The sequence below is a fragment of the Panthera uncia genome, chromosome D4 (genome assembly GCF_023721935.1).
Source record: "Panthera uncia isolate 11264 chromosome D4, Puncia_PCG_1.0, whole genome shotgun sequence".
NCBI classification, from domain to species: domain Eukaryota; kingdom Metazoa; phylum Chordata; class Mammalia; order Carnivora; family Felidae; genus Panthera; species Panthera uncia.
The window spans coordinates 70,625,455-70,645,960 of NC_064807.1; the positions used below are offsets into that span (position 1 = coordinate 70,625,455).

General features: G+C 37.5%; 1 protein-coding gene across 3 annotated transcripts in view; it reads left to right on the forward strand.

The window, feature by feature from the left end:
* The window catches only part of KIAA1958 (KIAA1958 ortholog), a 158,011-nt gene that overhangs the window by 49,803 nt on the left and 87,702 nt on the right, over window positions 1–20,506 (forward strand). For 2 of the 3 annotated variants that reach the window (XM_049636192.1, XM_049636182.1), the window contains exons 1-2: window positions 15,793–16,243; window positions 19,093–20,287. In XM_049636192.1, coding sequence (XP_049492149.1) covers window positions 19,117–20,287 — 1,171 coding nt within the window. In that variant the 5' untranslated portion in view covers window positions 15,793–16,243; window positions 19,093–19,116. Of the gene's footprint in view, window positions 1–15,792; window positions 16,244–19,092; window positions 20,288–20,506 lie in introns of those variants that run through there. The other variant, XM_049636173.1, reaches the window with a different exon arrangement.

Sequence of the window (20,506 nt, forward strand, 5' to 3'; positions counted from 1 at the left end):
GGTGAATTAGAAGATAAAATTATGGAAAAAGAGGAAGTTGAGAAAAAGAAGAAAAAAATCCAGGAGTAGGAGGGGAGAGTTAGAGAACTAAGTGATGCAATCAAACGGAACAATATCCATATCATAGGAATTCCAGAAGAAGAAGAGAGAAAGGGGCTGAAGGTGTACTTGAATAAATCATAGCTGAGAACTTACCTGATCTGGGGAAGAAAAAAGGCATTGAAATCCAAGAAGCACAGAGAACTCCTTTCAGACGTAACTTGAATCGATCTTCTACATATCATAGTGAAACTAGCAAAATACAAGGATAAAGAGAAAATGTGAAAGCAGCTAGGGATAAACAGGCTCTAACTTACAAAGGTAGACACAGAAGAATAGTAGCAGACTTATCTACTGAAACTTGGCAGGCCAGAAAGGAATGGCAGGAAATCTTCAATGTGATGAACAGAAAAAAATATGCAGCCGAGAATCCTTTATCCAGCAAGTCTGTCATTCAGAATAGAAGGAAAGATAAAGGTCTTCCCAAACAAACAAAAACTGAAGGAATTCATCACCACTAAACCAGCCCTACAAGAGATCCTAAGGGGGATTCTGTGAGTGAAATGTTGCAAGGACCACAAAGTACCAGAGACATCACTACAAGCATGAAACCTACAGACATCACAATGACTCTAAACCCATATCTTTCAATAATAACGTTGAATGTAAATGGACTAAATGCTGCAACCAAAAGACATAGGGTATCAGAATGGATAAAAAAACAAGACCCACCTATTTGCTGTCTGCAAGAGACTCATTTTAGACCTGAGGACATCTTCAGAGTGAAAGTGAGGGGATGGAGAACTATCTATCATGCTACTGGAAGCCAAAAGAAAGCTGGAGTAGCCATACTTATATCAGACAAACTAGACTTTAAATTAAAGGCTGTAACAAGAGATGAAGAAAGGCATTATATAATAATTACAGGGTCTATCCATCAGGAAGAGCTAACAATTATAAATGTTTATGTGCCGAATACAGGAGCCCCCAAATATATAAAACAATCACAAACATAAGCAACCTTATTGATAAGAAGGTGGTAATTGCAGGGGACTTTAATACCCCACTTACAGCAATGGATAGATCATCTAGACACAGGATCAATAAAGAAACAAGGGCCCTGAATGATACATTGGATCAGATGGATTTGACAGATATATTTAGAACTCTGCATCCCAAAGCAACAGAATATACTTTCTTCTCGAGTGCACATGGAACATTCTCCAAGAGAGATCACATACTGTGTCACAGAACAGCCCTTAATAAGTATACAAGAATTGAGATCATACCATGCACACTTTCAGACCACAATGCTATGAAACTTGAAATCAACCACAGGAAAAAGTCTGGAAAACCTCCAAAAGCATAGAGGTTAAAGAACACCCTACTAAAGAATGAATGGGTCAGCCAGGCATAAATTAAAAATTAAAAGAATTAAATAATTAAAAAATTAAAATTAATTCCATAAATTAAAAAATATATGGAAACAAATGAAAATGAAAATACAACAATCCAAATGCTTTGGGATGCAGGGAAGGCATCCTGAGAGGAAAATACATTGCCATCCAGGCCTATCTCAAGAAACAAGAAAAATCTCAAATACAAAATCTAACAGCACACCTAAAGGAAATAGAAGCAGAACAGCAAAGACACCCAAACCCAGCGGAAGAAGAGAAATAATAAAGATCAGAGCAGAAATAAACAATATAGAAATCTAAAAAAAACTGTAGAGCATATCAGTGAAACCAAGAGTTGTTTTTTTGAAAAAATAAACAAAATTGACAAACCTCTAGCCGGGCTTCTCAAAAACAAAAAGCGGGGGGGGGGGGGAGATGACCCAAATAGATAAAATCATGAATGAAAATGGAATTATTACAATCAATCCCTCAGAAATACGAGCAATTATCAGGGAATACTATGAAAAACTATATGCCAACAAACTGGACAACCTGGAAGAAATGGACAAATTCCTTAGCACCCACACGCTCCCAAAACTCAAACAGGAAGAAATAGAAAACTTGAACAGACCCATAACCAGTGAAGAAATTGAATCAGTTATCAAAAATCTCCCAACAAATAAGAGTCCAGGACCAGATGGTTTCCCTGGGGAATACTACCAGACATTTAAGGCAGAGATAATCCTTCTCAAGCTATTCCAAAAAATAGAAAGGGAAGGAAAACTTCCAGACTCATTCTATGAAGCCAGCGTTACTTTGATTCCCAAAACAGAGACCCAGCAAAAAAAGAGAACTACAGGCCAATATCCCTGATGAATATGGATGCAGAAATTCTCAACAAGATACTAGCAAATCGAATTCAACAGCATATAAAAAGAATTATTCACCATGATCAAGTGGGATTCATTCCTGGGCTGCAGGGCAGGTTCAACATTTGCAGATCAATCAATGTGATACATCACATTAATAAAAGAAAAGATAAGAACCATATGATCCTGTCAATCGATGCAGAAAAGGCATTTGACAAAATACAGCATTCTTTCTTAATAAAAACCTTCGGGAAAGTCGGGATAGAAGGAACATACTTAAACATCATAAAAGCCATTTATGAAAAGCCCATTTATGAAAAGCCCTCAATGGGGAAAAACTGAGAGCTTTCCTCCTGAGATCAGGAACAACAGGGATGTCCACTCTCACTGCTGTTGTTTAACATAGTGTTGGAAGTTCTAGGATCAGCAGTCAGACGACAAAAGGCAATCAAAGGCATCAAAATTGGCAAAGATGAAGTCAAGCTTTCACTTTTTGCAGATGACATGATCTTATACATGGAAAACCTGATAGACTCCACCAAAAGTCTGCTAGAACTGATACATGAATTCAGCAAAGTCGCAGAATACAAAATTAATGTACAGAAATCAGTTGCATTCTTATACACTAATGAAGCAGCAGAAAGACAAATAAAGAAACTGATCCCTTTCACAATTGCACCAAGAAGCATAAAATACCTAGGAATAAACCTAACCAAAGATGTAAAAGATCTGTATGCTGAAAACTATAGAAAGCTTATGAAGGAAATTGAAGACACAAAGAAATGGAAAAACATTCCATGCTCATGGATTGGAAGAATAAATATTGTTAAAATGTCAATACTACCCAAAGCAATCTACAAACACATTCTATGCAATCCCAATAAAAATTGCACCAGCATTCTTCTTGAAGCTAGAACAAGCAATCCTAAAATTTGTATGGAACCACAAAAGACCCCGAATAGCCAAAGTGGTAGTGAAGAAGACCAAAGCGGGAGGCATCACAATCCCAGACTTTAGCCTCTACTACAAAGCTGTAATCATCAAGACAACATGGTATTGGCACAAAAACAGACACATAGACCAATGGAATAGAATAGAGACTCCAGAATTGGACCCACAAAAGTATGACCAACTAATCTTTGACAAAGCAGGAAAGAATATCCAATGGAAAAAAGACAGTCTCTTTAACAAATGGTGCTGAGAGAACTGAATAACCATATTAATTTTTTAATTCCTTTGCACTTTTAGGGAAATAGTCTCATTCCCTCCTTCTTGTATGTTTTCTAAAACAAATGTTCTGGCCCCAAATTAGAGAGTTTAGTCCTATTACCAGTACTCTGAAATTTAAGCCATTTTGATATCTATTAAGGATATCTAAAATATTTTATTTTATGAGCAAAACTAGATTATTAACCTTCCTAACCCATGTCACTGACTCATCATCTCATCTGGAACAGTTATACCACTTGCAGTACTCACCATGCTTATTCCTAAAAATGAGAGTCAGAGTGGAGGACTATTAGTATGATATATACTTGGTAGCTTCAAAATTTTATTCCCAGGAGCAGATATTTCACAATAATAAGAAAGACCTGTCTTCCCTTTTACTGAGAATCAGTAAAGATAAAAAAATTAATTTATATATTCTATAATTATGTCCATATATAAGAATTATATAATTGTTATCCATGTTTATAAACTTACTAATACGTTTAAAATGTTAACTTAAGGTTTATCCACTATGCATAAAGTACATCCCTGTCTGAATGTTTCATTTTTTTCTGCAAGCTTTAGAAGTGTAGCAATAGTATAAACAAGATGCTTTGTAAAACCTAGTTATTTTGGAAACCAGTGGCCAGAGATGAATTTTTAGAATTGAACCTGCCCTGTAGATTCCTGTGCATAGAAATGTGAGGACGTATTGGAGTCAAGGTGACTTGCAGGATTTGGACTTCAGCAGCTGAGGAGGTGGTCATGCCATTTGTTAAGATATTAATTTGGATATTAATTGTCAGGATATGTACCTGATAACCAAATTCATAGGGATGGCTGAAAACATCATCTAGCGAGACAGTCATATGAGCAGACTGCCAGGACCACTGATAAACTCTAGTTTTAAAGGTCAAAAAGATGAGCCCCAGCAAAGGACACTGAAAAATAGCAGCGTATGTTAGAAGCTAAGCAAAGAGACAAATTCAAGTGAGACAGAGAACAGCTGTTTAAACTGCTGAGAAGCCAACAGAAGAACTTGAGTATCAGTTGGAAGTTCTTGATGTGGTTATTGGTGATGTTGGTTAGAGCAGTTCCAGTGGAGAATGGAGTGGCATGCTTATTTTCCGCACGGTTTTCTGAAATCTGGGATCACCCTGTCTTAAGTTTATTTGCTGAGGTGGGGCTGTATTTCTAGCAGCATCTAGGATACAGTCTTCATTATAAGACACTGCTACTCAAGTCTTGGAAAATTCTATCAGGAAAATGAAGGTATGTAATTGTAAGGTAGCTAAGAATGTTAACATCACTCACTTTGAGATAGAATTTTCAGTTTTTCCATTGACTATACTTCCCGAGTGGACTATAAAGTATGAACCAACCTGTCAAATCATGTTCATTGATGGGAAAGCCACTTTAAAATGTGATTGAGGGGCACCTGAGTGGCTCAGTCACTTAAACGTCCCACTTTGGCTCAGGTTGTGATCTCGCGAGGTCATGAGTTCAAGCCCCGTGTCGGGCTCTTTGGTGATGGCTCAGAGCCTGGAGCCTGCTTCAGATTCTGTCTCCCCTCTCTCTCTACCCCTCACCCACTCACACTCTGTCTCTGTCTCTCTCAAAAATAAAGATTAAAAAAAAATTAAAAAAAAAAAAAAAGAATGTGATTAATACTACTAGGCAACACATATGGAACAGTTTGTATGAATGGAATGCCACTAATTTTAATCCTTTTCTAATAGTATATACTACAAACTTCTGCACAGTATAAACTATAGAAATTTAAAACATGAATAATTGGGAATTATTAAGAATTCTGAGGTATTTATGAGTCTTTTGTTGCATCAATATTTTGAAAGCATTTTTGATATAATATCAGTATCAAATTATTCACTAAGATTAAGGTGTTTGTTTTCCATGACAGTAGAAATTTTGTTAAAAATTATTTTTTTAATGAAATTTTTTCTGGCAAATGCATAATTAGCTTGCATGACATAAACGTGATTTCCACTGGATCAGTCTCTCAAAGAGATGGTGAGCAGCATTTGTTAGGAGAGTGTAGGTGAACTATGGTGGGATGGATAAGGCAAGTAGTACTTTGGAAAGTTTCATCTTTTATCCTGACCTCTGTGTGGAGTGCTAGGATGTTTCATAATAGTTGCTCAGGGTGAGTATATAATGGAATTTCAGAACCTTTCTGAGGCCTTTTGCTTGTACTTTTTCTTCTACTTGGAAGTTTCTTCTCTCCTTCTGCCCTTTCCTCCTTCCATCTGTGAATTCTTACTAATTTTTCAGCTCTTAGCTTAAATACTACTTTCTCAGAGGCTTTCTCTGATCCCCCAGAATAGAACAAGTCTCTCTAGTTTTATGCTCTCTTAGCATTCAGTGGATTGTTTTTGCAGAATTTTTGTCAAAATTTCAACAGAATGATTTCTTGTGTAATTAGCTGTTTCTCCCATCCCACCTGCCTCCTTCAGTTCCACATAGGCACAGATCATGGCTGTCTTGTTCATGACAGTATTCTAGTGCTTAGTGGCCTTAATGTCATTCAGTATTTGTTGAAAGAAAGGATGCCACTGAAAAGACCATATGATTTCTTTTAAAAGAAATTCTGGGACCAAAGTTTTAAGGTGGCTGCACAATAGGTCCTATGACTGCTCTAAGGCCTATTTGCATGATTCCTAGGGATGTCTGGGTAGCTAGGCCTTGTTCTGTTATGCTGCTCTAAATTTAGTGGGTACTTTGATGAATCTTTGTTATTCTAAGGTGTCTGAGAAAGTTAAATGAAGACCTTATTCTTGACTGAGTATACCACTGTGTGCTCTCTGGGTCTCATGCCTTCACAAGGGTACCATGCCAAATTGTGTGTTATATTGTAGACCATCGAAATGGGGAAAAGAGTCTGATTTTAGGTGAACAATTATCAGGTGATTATTCTAGGCATTTTACAGTATGAATTAACTTAATCCTTACAGTAACACTATGATGTTGGGATTATTCTTAGCATAATTTTACAGATTAGCAAACTAAGGTACAGAGAGGTAAAGTAACTTGCCCAAGGTCACAGCAAACGGCAGAGTTAGGATTTAAGTTTTGTCTGTCTGGCAGCGGAGTCCCATGTACTGTCCCATCTTACATGGAAGTGGTCCCTCATACACATCCAGGATAGTCTGTATGCAGAACTTCTTCAGTTTTACGCATATTAAGATAGGGCTTGGGGGAAAGCAGTTGAGTTTGTAGAAAGTTTCGTGTGACCCTCATCTTATCAGACTTATCTGTAACTCTACCAGTGAGGCCCTTTTGGAAGACTCAAAAGCTTTTAACTCTATCAGTCATGGAGAATGTTGCTGATACTCTGTTTTCTGCCTGATTGACCTGATTTCCTTCTGTAGCCATCCTCCTATAAATCTTGTTTTGATTTACCAAGTCTCATCTCTCAGGTAACCTGAACATTGACACTTGCCAAATGGTGTCTGCGCAATCACAGTTTAAGTTCATAACCTTTCATTCCCTTTCATCTTAATTTCTTATATAAATGTTCAAAGAAATAAAAACATAGGGAAAAAATTGTCACTGCTGAGATACAGGAAGGTTAGCCATGAATTGGCTAGGTAATATGACTCTTTCTTCCCCCCAGTAACCCCCATCCAGCTTTGAGTAAATCCCTAAATAATCTCAAACTCTTTGAGCTCAGAGTTCATGGAGCTGTTGTTAGTGTTATTTTGTATATTCAGTTTTCTGAATATTTTCTATGATTTCTGAATATTTTCTAAAATTTCTGTATATTTTCTATGATTGTGCAGAAATGTTCATAGCTGTTTTGTATTTGCAGTTTTCTTTCTTTCTTTCTTTCTTTCTTTCTTTCTTTCTTTCTTTCTTTCTTTCTAATTTTTAAAATTTATATCCGAGTTAGTTAGCATATAGTGCAATAATGATTTCAGGAATGGAATCCAGTGATTCATCCCCTACATATAACACCCATTGCTCATCCCAAAAAGTGTCCTCCTTAATGCTTCTTGCCCAATCAGCCCATCCCCTCACCCAAAACCCCTCCAGCAACCCTAAGTTTTTTCTCTATATTTAAGAGTCCCTTATGTTTTGTCCTCCTCCCTTTTTTTATATTATTTTTGCTTCCCTTCCCTTCTGATCACTTGTTCTGTATCTTAAATTCCACATATGAATGAAATCATATGATATTTCTCTTCCTCTGACTAATTTTGCTTAGTGTAATACACTCTAGTTCCATCCACGTTGTTGCAGATGGCAAGATTTCATTCTTTTTGATTGCTTGGTGATACTCTATCATATATATATATCACATCTTCTTTATCCATTCATCTGTCGACAGACATTTGGGCTCTTTCCATACTTTGACTATTGTCGATAGCACTGCTATAACCATTGGGGTGCATGTGCCCCTTTGAAACAGCACATCTGCATCCTTTGGATAAATAACCTAGCAGTGCAATTGTTGGATTTTAGGGTGGCTCTATTTTTTGAGGAACCTCAGTACTGTTTTCCAGAGTGGCTGGACCAGTTTGCATTCCCACCAGCAGTGCAGAAGGGTTCCTCTTTTTCCACATCCTCGCTAGCATCTGTCATTGCCTGAGTTAATTTTCGCCATTCTGACTGGTTTGAGGTTGTATCTCATTGTGGTTTTGATTTGTATTTCTCTGATGATGAGTGATGTTGAGCATTTTTTCATGTGCCTGTTAGCCATCTGGATGTCTTCTTTGGAAAAGTGTCTATTCATGTCTTGTGCCCATTTCTTCACTGGATTATTTGTTTTTCAGGTGTTGAGTTTGAGAAGTTCTTTATAGTTTTTGGATACTAGCCCTTTATCTGACATGTCATTTGCAAATATCTTCTCCCATTCCATTGGCTGCCTTTTAGTTTTGCTGATTGTTTCCTTAAATCATTTCTTTTATCAGTCTCTTTATGCTCATCTATATATCCAACTATTTGATACCTCCTTTTGGGTGTTTTAAAAGCACCTCAAAGTAACATAACAAAAATCAAACCTTTTCTCAGTGGCCAAGTCAGAATCTATAACTTCTTTCTTCCTCTCACTACCCTTATCCAATCTTTCATCTTCTGCCTCTTACTCGATTTTCAAGTATGTCCCCTTCTTTCCATCCTTCTGCTACTATCCAAGGCAGGTTACCACTATATCTTACCTGAATTGCTGCATTATCTTTCCTGATGGGATTCCTGCCTTGCAGTCTTGATCTCTTCAACTATAATCAGAATTATGATTCTAAAGTCACTTCATTACTTACAGCCATGTAATACTTTTTAAATTATCTCTATAATAAAGTCAAGTCTTGTACATGATCTATAAGACCATCATGATCTAGCCCTTCCCTACTTTTTCAGACATACTCCCCACCCCAGAGTAGAATTAGCCATTATCCCCATATATGGAACTTCTGTTGTACCACATTCAATTACTTGACTTACGTACTAGTCAACTCTCAGTTTCTTGGAGTCAAGAACTCTGGTCTTATTTCTCTTTATTTTTGGAATGCCTTACACAGTGTGTATTAGGTTTCCTAGGGCTGCCCAACAAGTACCACAAGTGAATGGCTTAAAACAACAAAAATGAGGGGTGTCTAGGTGACTCATTCGGTTAAGCATCTGACTCAATATTGGCTCAGGTCGTGATCTTGCCATGGTGAGATCGAGCCCACGTCAGGCTGAGCTCGCACTCTCTCACTTTCTCAAAATAAATAAACTTTAAAACAACAACAACAACAAAAATGTATTGTTTCATAGTTCAGTCTAGAAGTCCTAAATCAAGGTGTTGGCAAAATCATGTTCCTTTTGAAACCTATAGGGTAATCTTTCCTTCCTCTTCCTAGCTTCTAGTAGTTTGCTGTCAACCTTTGGTGTTCCTTGGCTTGCAGCTACATAACTCTAATCTGTGCTGTCACATGGCTTTCTCCCTGTGCCTGTCTTCATGTGGCTGTCTCCTTATAAGGACACCAGTCATAATGGATTAGGAACCCCATTTACATCTGTATGACTTCATGAAAACTTAACCAATTACATCTGCAATTATAGGTTATTATTTTTTTTAATATTTATTTTATTTTGGGGGAGAGAGAGAGATGGGGAGGGGCACAGAGAGAGGGAGAGAGAATCCCAAGCAGGCTCCATGCTGTCAGTGCAGAGCACGATGTGGGGCTTGAACTCATGAACAGTGAAATTATGACCTGAACCAAAATCAGGAGTCATATACTTAACCAACTGGGCAACCTAGGCACCCCTATAAGTTATCTTATGGTCACATTCTGAGGTACTGGGATTTAGGACTAAAACCTATCTTTACAGCGGGTGGGGTGGCACAAATCAGTCTATAACACAGTATTTAGCATGTAATATGTACTTAAGAGATGTTTACTGAATTGAAATATAAATGAAATACATGTTATATATTCATGGTATAGAATTAAAACTTTCTTATATTATGATTTTTTAATTTACTAGGTACGAAGTATCTTTTAGATTTATCTGTTTCCAAAAATTACATCATGGATTGCATGGTACTTATAACATTTGAAAATTAATAACTGTATTAAAGTAAAAGCAAATATCATATAATCTGAATTATTTATTTGGTTTCTTGTTTATTTTTATTTTTATTTTTTAATGTTTATTTTTGAGATAGGGACAGACAATGCGATTGGAGCAGGGGTAGAGGGAGAGGGAGACACAGAATCCAAAGCAGGCTCCAGGCTCTGAGCCGTCAGCACAGAGCTCGATGCGGGGCTCGAACCCACAAACCACAAGATCATGACCAGAGCCGAAGTCGGACACTTAGCCCACTGAGCCACCCAGGCGACCCTGAAATCTTTATTTGTAAGCTCACTTTTTAAAAAATGCTACTTTATTTTTGAGAGAGAGAGCATAAGCAGGGGAGGGGCAGAGAGAGAGAGAGAGAGACAGAGAATCTGAAGCAGGCTTTGCGCTGTCAGTGAAAAGCCTGACGTGGGGCTCGAACCCACAAACTGTGAGATCATGACCAGAGCCAAAGTTGGATGCCCAATGCACTGAGCCACCCAGATGCCCCTGTAAGCTCACTTTTAATGTTTGTGCTAATTTATGTAACTTACGTATACATTTTTTAAAATAATAGATGGGTCTTACATTTTGGAAAGCACATTTCAGGCCTCAGTAGGAATAAATATCCTTTCCCTGTCCTTTCATTGTGGTTTTAAAAGTAGTATCTTCTTTCTGTACATTATTATGCATTAATGTTGAAACTTTTTTCTTCAGACTTTTTTTGGTAAAATTCCAGTTGTTTGAATATTTTCTATATGTAGCATATGTAATAAATTGCATCCTTTAATGAAAATATGGGGAAATTAGGATTGTATAATCTACTTTTTAGATTTTAAGAGTTGTAGTTAATGGAATAATAAAATAGGAAGTATATGTCATTCTCAGCAAGTAAGAAAAACATAGAAACCTTGTTTCTGGCTTTTTAAAGGAGCTATACTTGCCATGTTTTGTTTTTTCTTTTGTTTCTAGCTTTGTTCATCACTGGTCTGTTAGTTGAGACATCATCAGTGCTTTTTAGACCATACCCACATTTCCTTAGATAGCAATGAAAATTACATAGGGGATCTCCTGAAAGAAGGTAGCAATGTTGAGTGTGTTTAATTTTGATGGATACCTTCTTCATCCCTGGATTATTTATATTCCATTAGCAATTGATGGAGTCCAGTTTATCAGATTTTTTATGGCTCTTGCTTTTTGCAACCTAACAAACCTGTGCCTACCCCAAGGTCACAAAGATACTATCCTGGGATTTCTTCTGGGATTTTTTTAGTTGTAGGTTTCAGATTAGGTTTAAGGTCCATTTTGAGTTAACTTTTTAGATTTATTTTTGAGAGAGAGCCAGAGTGTGAATGGGGGAGGGGCAGAGAGAGAGAGGGAGACACAGAATCTGAAGCAGGCTTCAGGCTCTGAGCCGTCAGCACAGAGCCAGACGTGGGGCATGAACCCACAAACCGCAAGATCATAACCTGAGCTGAAGTCTGATGCTTAATCAACTTAGTCACCTGGGGGCTCCCATTTTGAGTTAATTTTTATGTGTGGTTTAACTGAAGGTTTTGTTTTTGTTTTTAATGGCTGTCTAATTGATTTAGCATCGTATTTTGAAAATGTTTTCCTCTCCTATTGAATTGCCTTTGCCTTTGTTGAAAATCAATTAACCAAATATGTGTGGGTCTGTTTCTGAGCACCCATTCTGTTCCATTGATGTATGTGTCTATTCTTTTGTCAGGATCCCATGATCTTGATTACTATAGCTTGAAATTATTCTAAGCTTCAAAACCAGGTATAGTGAGTCCTCCAACTTTATTCTTATTTAAAGATTTTGCTTTGGTTATTCGAGATCCTTTGCATTTCTATATAAATTTTAGAATCCCCTTGTCTGTTTCTTCTAAAAAAGCCAACTGGAATGTTGATTGGAATTGCATTGAATAGATATAGCAGTTGATAATAATACCAACCTAACAATATTGAATCTTTCAATCCACAAATATAGTATTTATCTGTATTTATGTCACATTTAATTTCTCTAATCAGTGTTTTGTTGTTTTTAGTTATAGAAGTCTTGGACATCTTTTGTTAGATTTATTCCTAGGTATTTAATACTTTTGGCACTACCATAAATAGAATTTTTAAAAATTTAATTTTCTAATATTTTGTTGTTAGTATGTAGAAAATAATTGATTTTTAAAACTATTAATCTTCTATCTTACTACTTTGCTAATAAATTCATTTATGAGTTCTAGCAGTTTCATGAATTCTCTGGAATTTTCTGCATAAACAGTATCATCTACATGTAAAACAGTTATATTTCTGTTCTAATTTTTCTACCTTTTATTTCTTTTTATTGCATTATTTCAGCGGCACTGACCTCTAGTATGATGTTGAATAAGTGATGAAAGTGAGCATTCAGAATACTGATCTTGGGAGAAGATGATTCAGCCTTTTACATTAAGTTTAGTATCAGCTGTAGATTTTTTACAGCTATCCTTTATGAGTTTGAGGAAATTCCTACTAATATTAGCTTACTAAGAGATGTTTCAAGGTTTTTTTGTTTTGTTTTTGGTGGGTTTTTTTTTGTTTTTTGTGTTTTTTTTGGGAGAGAGAGAGTGTGAGTGGGGGAGAGGGGCAGAGGAAGAGAGAGAGAATCTTAAGCAGGCTCTATGCTCAGCGCAGAGCTTAACATGGGGCTTGATCCTAGAACCCTGGGATCATGACCTGAGCTGGAATCAAGACACTCAACTGGCTGAGCCACCCAAGTGTCCCTAAGCATTTTTAATTGTAAATGAATGTTTAATTTTGTCATGTGCTTTGCATCTTTTGAGATGACTCATGTGGATTTTTTTTTTCTGTGGACTGTTAATATGTTGAATTATATTGGTGGAGTTTTGAATGTTCAGCCAACCTTGCATTCTTAGGATAAGTCTTACTTGGTCATGATGTATTATTACCCATTTTATTTATTGTTGGATTCATTTCAGTAATGTTTTGTAAGCTTTTTTTTGTATAAAATAAGGATGTTTGTCTGTAATTTTCTTTATTGTAGTACCTTTCTCAGGTTTTTGTTATTAGGGTTATGTTGTTTTCCTCAGACAAGTTGGGTAGTGCTCCCTTCTCCTATTTTTTGAAAATATTTGCATCATTTTGGTATTATTTCTTCCTTGAATGTGTGATAGAATTTATCAGTGAAATATTTTTTTTGGAGAGGATTTTTTTTTAGCATTCAACTTCTTTTATAGATATATGACTACCAAGATTTTCTGTTTTTTCTTGTGTCAATTTTATCACCTATCAGCAATTGACATTTAGTGGCATTCCAACAACACCACACTAAATCCTTTGAAAGGTTCAGAATCTTATAAAAAAAATTTTTTTTTTAATGTTTATTTTTGAGACAGAGAGAGACGGAGCATGAACAGGGGAGGGTCAGAGAGAGAAGAAGACACAGAATCCAAGGCAGGCTCCAGGCTCTGAGCTGTCAGCCCAGAGCCTGATGCGGGGCTTGAACTCATGGATGGTGAGATCATGACCTGAGGCGAAGTCAGATGCTTAACTGACTGAGCCACCCAGGCGCCCCAGGTTCAGAATCTTATCAAGAGAGAGACTATAATGGCTGTGGGCAGATTGTTGGAACTGAAGTGAGGTGAAAGCCAACTAGACATTCACTGGTATTTGGCTGGTATTCATTGGTACTTTGTCAGGTTTTCTAAGAATGACATAATCTTTTCATACCCCCCCTTTTTTTTTCCTGTAAGAAGTTTTTCTCAAACTTTTGAAAGAAAAACATTTTCATGGACTGTCCTTAGCCCAGTGCTGCCTTAAGTCATTTTTGTCATAATGTTATTTAAATATGTATAAACATAAAATTTATGCTTATAGTTCTGAGACAGCTGTAAACCAAAATAATCACACAAATTCAACCAAAGTTAAACTATAAAACCAACATAAACTCAAATTAACATTAATGTGATAGGAAACCAGATTGGAGACAATATCTTTCTACTTTTATATCAGAAGCAGTGTAGTATGTTAATTTTAAGAGCATAGGCTCTGGAGAAAGACTAAGGTTCAAACTTTGGCTCTACCACTACTTTGTTCAAGTGACTTAGTTTACTTATTCATAAAATGAGGGTAATAATTTAGTTAATTTATTAGGAGTATTACTATAGTTAGGATATTGGTATGTCAAGTCTTAGAATAGTGCCTGGAAATTAATAATGTCCAGTAAGTATTAGCTGTAATAATAATTAGTTTCATATTACTGAAACCTTAATGATTGGTGTTGGATTTAATAGTAGAATGTCTGACTCTATATTTAATGGGTTTCTGATTTGGCTTTAATAGTATGAATCCTAATATATAGAATGTTTGCTTCCCTAAGTTAACATATAAAGTGTTGATAATAACTTTATAGCTTTGTTTGCAAATTTAGGGTAACCAGATCTCATACTTAACCTAAACTCTGTTAGTCAGGGCTCTTTGAGTTTGTTTTTAATCAAGTGTCACGTGATAACTCCTAAGCCGTGTGCCTAATCCAATCATAGCCCATATGAGATATGGGAAAATACTGTCTGAAGTTATTTTTAATTCTTGAAAATGTAGAAAAAGCATTATTTTTCAGCATAGACCTTATCATCAGACTGTTGAAGGAAATCAGTAGGTTCTTGAAAGGATTTATTTTTAGCACCTTGGAAATACCCTAATTGTCTTATTGATTCTATTTTTATTAAATTTAGAATATATTGCAGCATATTGATAGTTATTCCTTGGCAGCTTGGACTCAATCCATTTAATTACCCTAAATATCAGCTAATTATGCTCTCTTATAACTGTATTGGTTAACATTGGTTGCCTGGCTGAAATGTATTAATAGTGATACTGGAAAAATATTTTCACTTTATCATACTCAAGAAAAGTTTAAGAGCCTCTTCATAAGATTGCTAGTGAATTTCAGAATGTAATAAAAGTGACTTCTGATTACTGTCTATTGATTCTTAAAGGTTATTATTATAGAATTAAGTGGATAAGCTTTTAACCAAATTTGAAATTTTATCTACTTTGTCTTTTATTATAATTTTTTTTCCGGCTTGTGGGACCTTCAGTAAAGGTACTTATTTTACTACTGTAGCTTTTACTTATACAGTAAGTTCTTTGGAGTTCTACATGCTTATACAATTTTATGTTTGGATTCTGTCACATTTTTATCTGTTTGAACTGTTACAACGTCCTTAGTCAAATATTGTGCCATAATGTATGTTATTTTCTATGAACATATATATTTATTTCAACTCCTTTTTATTTTCTCATTACCCTGTGACACTTAAAGTGGTATATTGCTTCACCATCACATATGCCATTTTCATGACGTCAAATCATGATTGCCTTTCATTTGAAAATTAATGCAAAAGAGAAGTTTTGTATTTATATCTGCTAAAAAGGAAACAGCATGAACGGGTTTCCCAACAAATTGGAAGTTGAGTCATGTCACTTTAGGTAATTATGGACAATAATGTGAGTATAGATGCAAAGGCAATACTCGGATGTAATGTGATTATTTAGATGACTCATGATATGCTTAAAATAATCATATTTTTATAGAATCAAAATAAAACATTTTGGAATAGAATTATAGACTTCCCAAGAATGTATTTGTGGAGTCCAGTCTGAGAAACAATTGTACTGGGGCATGGTGCAGAGAAATTGAAGGATTCTGCTCTGAGAGATGAATGTTATTTTTTGTGTGTCAGGTAGTAGTTGAGTTCAGCTGTATGTAATTAAATACTCCAACAACAGTGGCTTAAGCAAGGTAAGGGGCTCATCTTTCCTTATGTAATAAAGAGTCCTAGATAGTCCAGAGTTGATGTCATGGCTTTATGATGTCAACAGGGACCCAACCTCCTTCTGGCTATTCTCTCCCATCTTTAAGTTCTTATTCCATGCTCCCATTATGGCCTCTATTGCCATATGGAGCTCCAACCATCATGTCCTTGTTCTAGTCGGGAAGAAAGAGAAGGACAAAGGGCAAAAGAAAAAAAGGCAAAAACTGGACAAGTCTGTTTTTCAGAAGGCTTTCCCAAACCCCACTCAGTGGCTTTTTTTTTTTAACATATTATTGCCCAGAACTGTGTTATATGACAATTCCTATTTCAAGGGAAGCTGGGAAATATGTTTCAGGTAAGCATATTGCTGCCCCTACAAATTGGGACTTTCTGTAAGGAAAATGAGAGAATGGATACTGGGTAGGCAAATAGTCTCTGTCATACCAATTAAATATAGACATTAAGAAACTTAAAAAACAAAAATAAAAAACCTCAGGCCTTCTTGCTTTATATGTGTGTGTGTGTGTGTGTGTGTGTGTGTGTGTGTTTATTTTTGAGAGAGAGAGCGCATGAGCAGGGGAGGGGCAGAGAGAGAGGGGGACAGAGGATCCAAAGTGGGCTCTATGCTGATAGCAGCAAGCCCAGTGCGGGACTTGAACTCAAGAACCGTGAGATCATGACCTGAGCCAAAGTCGTATGCTCGGCCAACTGAGCCACCCAGGCGCCCCTTTCTTTTTTTTTAATTTTGTAATTTTAAGTTCAGTATAGTTAATGCAGTTTTATATTAGTGTTAGGTGTACAATATAGTGATTCAGCAATTTTGTACATTACTCAGTGCTCATTGTGTTAATTGTAGCAGTCTTTCTCTTTTCTCTGCATTTTTACTTTAAAGTTATATGAAACAAATAAAAATAAGTCCCTAAATTCCTAAAGTATGAAGGGAACATAAAGATCATCTAGTCCTGACATTTTAGCTTAGAGGTAATCTATGATTTGTTTGAGGCCACAAACTCAGGTTCCAGGACTAGAATTGAAGTTCCCAACTCCTATGCCAATAACTGTTCTTTCCATTTACTGTGCTGCTTCTTAAAATCTGGTTGCTCATGTATTAGTCTTCTGTACACAAGACAGCCGTGGTTTGATTATACCACCGGCAAGAAAATCCTCTGTTCCCTTCAGTGATTACAATAAAGTGATAGGAGGAAATTTCTTGTTTCTTATTTGAGGGTCTTTGAAAAAAGATTTTTTTAAATGTTTATTTATTTAGAGAAAGAGCTTGAGAAAGGGAGGGGCAGAGAAAGAGGTAGTGAGAAGCCTGATATGGGACTTGAACTCACAAACTGTGAGATCATGACCTGAGCCAAAATCAAGAATCATATGCTTAACTGACTGAGCCACCCAGGCACCCCTTTATTTGAGGGTCTTATGTGTTCACTTTGTTAGTGTTGATGGCACTGCCAGCATTTATATATTTATTCATTCATTCACTCATCATTAATAGTAGATTATAAATTCTCAAAAGCAGGACCATATCGTATTAATCCCCAAGTAGGCCCTCATTGATGAATGCAAAATTATAGTTCCTGTCCTCAAGTAATTCTCAGTCATGTTTGGGAAACAGACAAGAATGTCAATGATAACAGTACAGAGATAACTCAGGAGATGATAGATGCACAAGTGAAAAGAATTTGAATACATTTTTGAGGCTGAAAGTTCTGGAAAGACTTCGACAGGAGGTGGTCTCAAGTTCAGTTTTGAAAGGATTTTCCAGATGAATAAAGAAGAGGGCTGCATATCAAGACAAAGAACAAATTTTTAGAGGCCTAGTGGAGGGTGAGAAACTTTAGCGAAGAGGAGACCATAAAAAATGTGGGGAAATCCCATACTAGTAGGAAATGAGGTTTGAGAGGTTGGCTGTGGTCCTGACCACATCACAGAGGCCTCATAACATGTGAAAGGTTTCACTTTACCTAACTCTACTGATGAGGTGCCATGGAGATTCAAATGTGCCCTTTTGTATGACCACCTGACATTATAGTTAGACCTTGGTACTTCAGTGCAGAGCCCACCTACACTGAGGCACCACTTGTTACAGCTACAGATGAACAGGACCGACTAACCACACATCAAGATCCTTGTTCCTTCTTCTCCACGCCCCTCATCCCAGTTCTCCCCAGGATCTCCCTTTTACTTGACCTTTCTAATCACATGCAGACTCCACGTGCCCCATTTTACTTTTCTTGCCCATCATCTTGTCCTCACTCTTACCCAGCCAAGGACTCATAACAAGTGATTCTTTCTGAAGTCTGTCCAATAAAGAATAGTTTATTCCTATTTGGTAGTTGGTTATCCTAGGGTGCCCAGGAGGCTCAGATGGTGGAACACACCAGACCCATCTTTTACCTCTAAATTGTGACATGAAAGGCAGTATTTTAGGAATTTCAGACAGCAAAGAGGCAGAAAGCCTGTTGCTAAGATTTGGTTAGAGTCCCGGCACCTGGCCCACCCATCCTTGCTTCTGATCTACAGACTGCCTGCAACCCAGATCCCAGCAGGTGCACTCTAGTGGCTCTCCTCCCAGTCCATTCTCCTTTCTCTATTAGACTTTTCTTCTGCACTTCAGTGCTTGGTTCTTTCCTTGGACTCTTAGTTGCATCATTGCTTTCTGGTGCCCAACAGAGGATTGACTTCCCTTCTGTAACTCATCCTAGAATGGATCTCAGCCTTTGTTGGTTCTGCCTTCAGTAATGAAGTTTCTGATGGCAGAGTGTAAAGTTGGAAGTGCATTTTCTTGGTTAATACAAATAATGCATACATTTTACTCTTAAGGGGCTGACTAATCCTCTTTTTGTGACTTTGGAAGTAAAATGTACCATGACAAACCTCACCTCTTTTTTATTGCTTGTTTTTTTTTCTTTCCCACATTTTTTCTTATGCAGATATTACTTTTTATGTAGATATTATAACATTGAAGGAAACGGACAAAAATCTTCTTGTTTCACAGCCATAAGGCATCAACTATTTTTTACTTTTCCCTGTATTCTCTTCCAGTCCCTGCCCATGTGCAGCAATATTAACTAGATAAAGTTTTGAAGTGCATTTCTTTTTTATGCCACATGATCATAGTTCAAGGATATTGAAATGATGGAGATACGGGAATATCTTGGGTAATAATGGCTTCTTATTTTGATTATTTCCCTTTAGGAAAGACACTGCTGATCCTGTAACATGGAGGATTGCCTTCATACCTCATCTGAGAATCTGTCCAAATTGGTCAGCTGGGCCCACAGCCATGGGACCATTTGCAGCCTCATTCCAAACCTGAAACACTTGCTTTCAGAAGGTTCCCATGGGAACCTCACAGCAATGTGGGGCTGTAGTGCTGGCCATGCTTATCACTGGCCATTGACAGCTACTTGCAGAGCTGGGTCCCAAGAAAGGGTCTGTTTCCAGGATAACAGAAGTTTTAACTCTGATAGTCCCAGTATAATCGGAGTGCCCTCTGAGACACAAACTAGCCCTGTTGAAAGGTACCCTGGGAGACCAGTGAAAGCGAAGCTAGACTGTAATCGGACCAGAGACTCTTGTGACTTCTCTTATTGCAGTGAGCCCTCTGAACTGGATGAAGCTGTTGAAGAATATGAAGATGAAAACACCCTGTTTGACATGGTTTGTGAGTCTTCTGTTACAGATGAGGATAGTGACTTTGAACCCCAAACCCAAAGGCCTCAAACCATTGCTCGAAAAAGGCCTGGAATAGTTCCATCTTCTCTCCATTCCAGCTCCCAAGCTCAAATGGTTGATGAATGCAGCAATGATGTCATCATTAAGAAAATCAAACAAGAGATTCCTGAGGATTATTACATTGTGGCGAATGCAGAGCTGACTGGAGGGGTAGACGGACCAGCCCTGTCATTGACACAGATGGCAAAACCCAAGCCTCAGAGTCATGCTGGTCCCTCTTGTATAGGGTCTGCTAAGCTGATTCCCCATGTAACATCTGCCATCAGCACAGAGCTGGACCCACATGGTGTGTCTGCATCCCCCTCTGTGATGTCCAGACCGATCGTCCAGAAGACTGCCAGGGTATCTCTGGCTTCACCAAACAGAGGACCTCCCAGTGCCCATGGCACAAACCAGCAGGTGGCCATGCAGATGCCTGTGAGCACTTCCCATCCTAATAAACAGATCAGCATCCCTTTGTCTGCCCTGCAACTGCCTGGACAAGATGACCAAATTGCTTCTGAAGAGTTCCTGCCCCATCTGCCCAGCCAGGTCTCCTCTTGTGAGGTAGCTCTTTCTCCCTCAGTTAACACAGAGCCAGAAGTGAGCTCCAGTCAGCAGCAGCCCCCAGTTGCTCCAACCATAACCACTGAGGCCACAGCACAGTGCATACCAGGTATGGCACATGAGGTGACAGAGAGTCCCTCATCCATGTACGTCAGAGAATTCTGCGCCGTCAACACTTATGAAACCATTGGCTCAGTTTGCTAGAATTCCGGCCTTTATTATTCTCAGAAAGATAGAAATAATGAAATATATGACATCCAGGTGTTACTCTAAAGGAAATTCATCTGAATTAAAGCCATCCATCCAGTCAGTGTACCTCAGGGCTGAG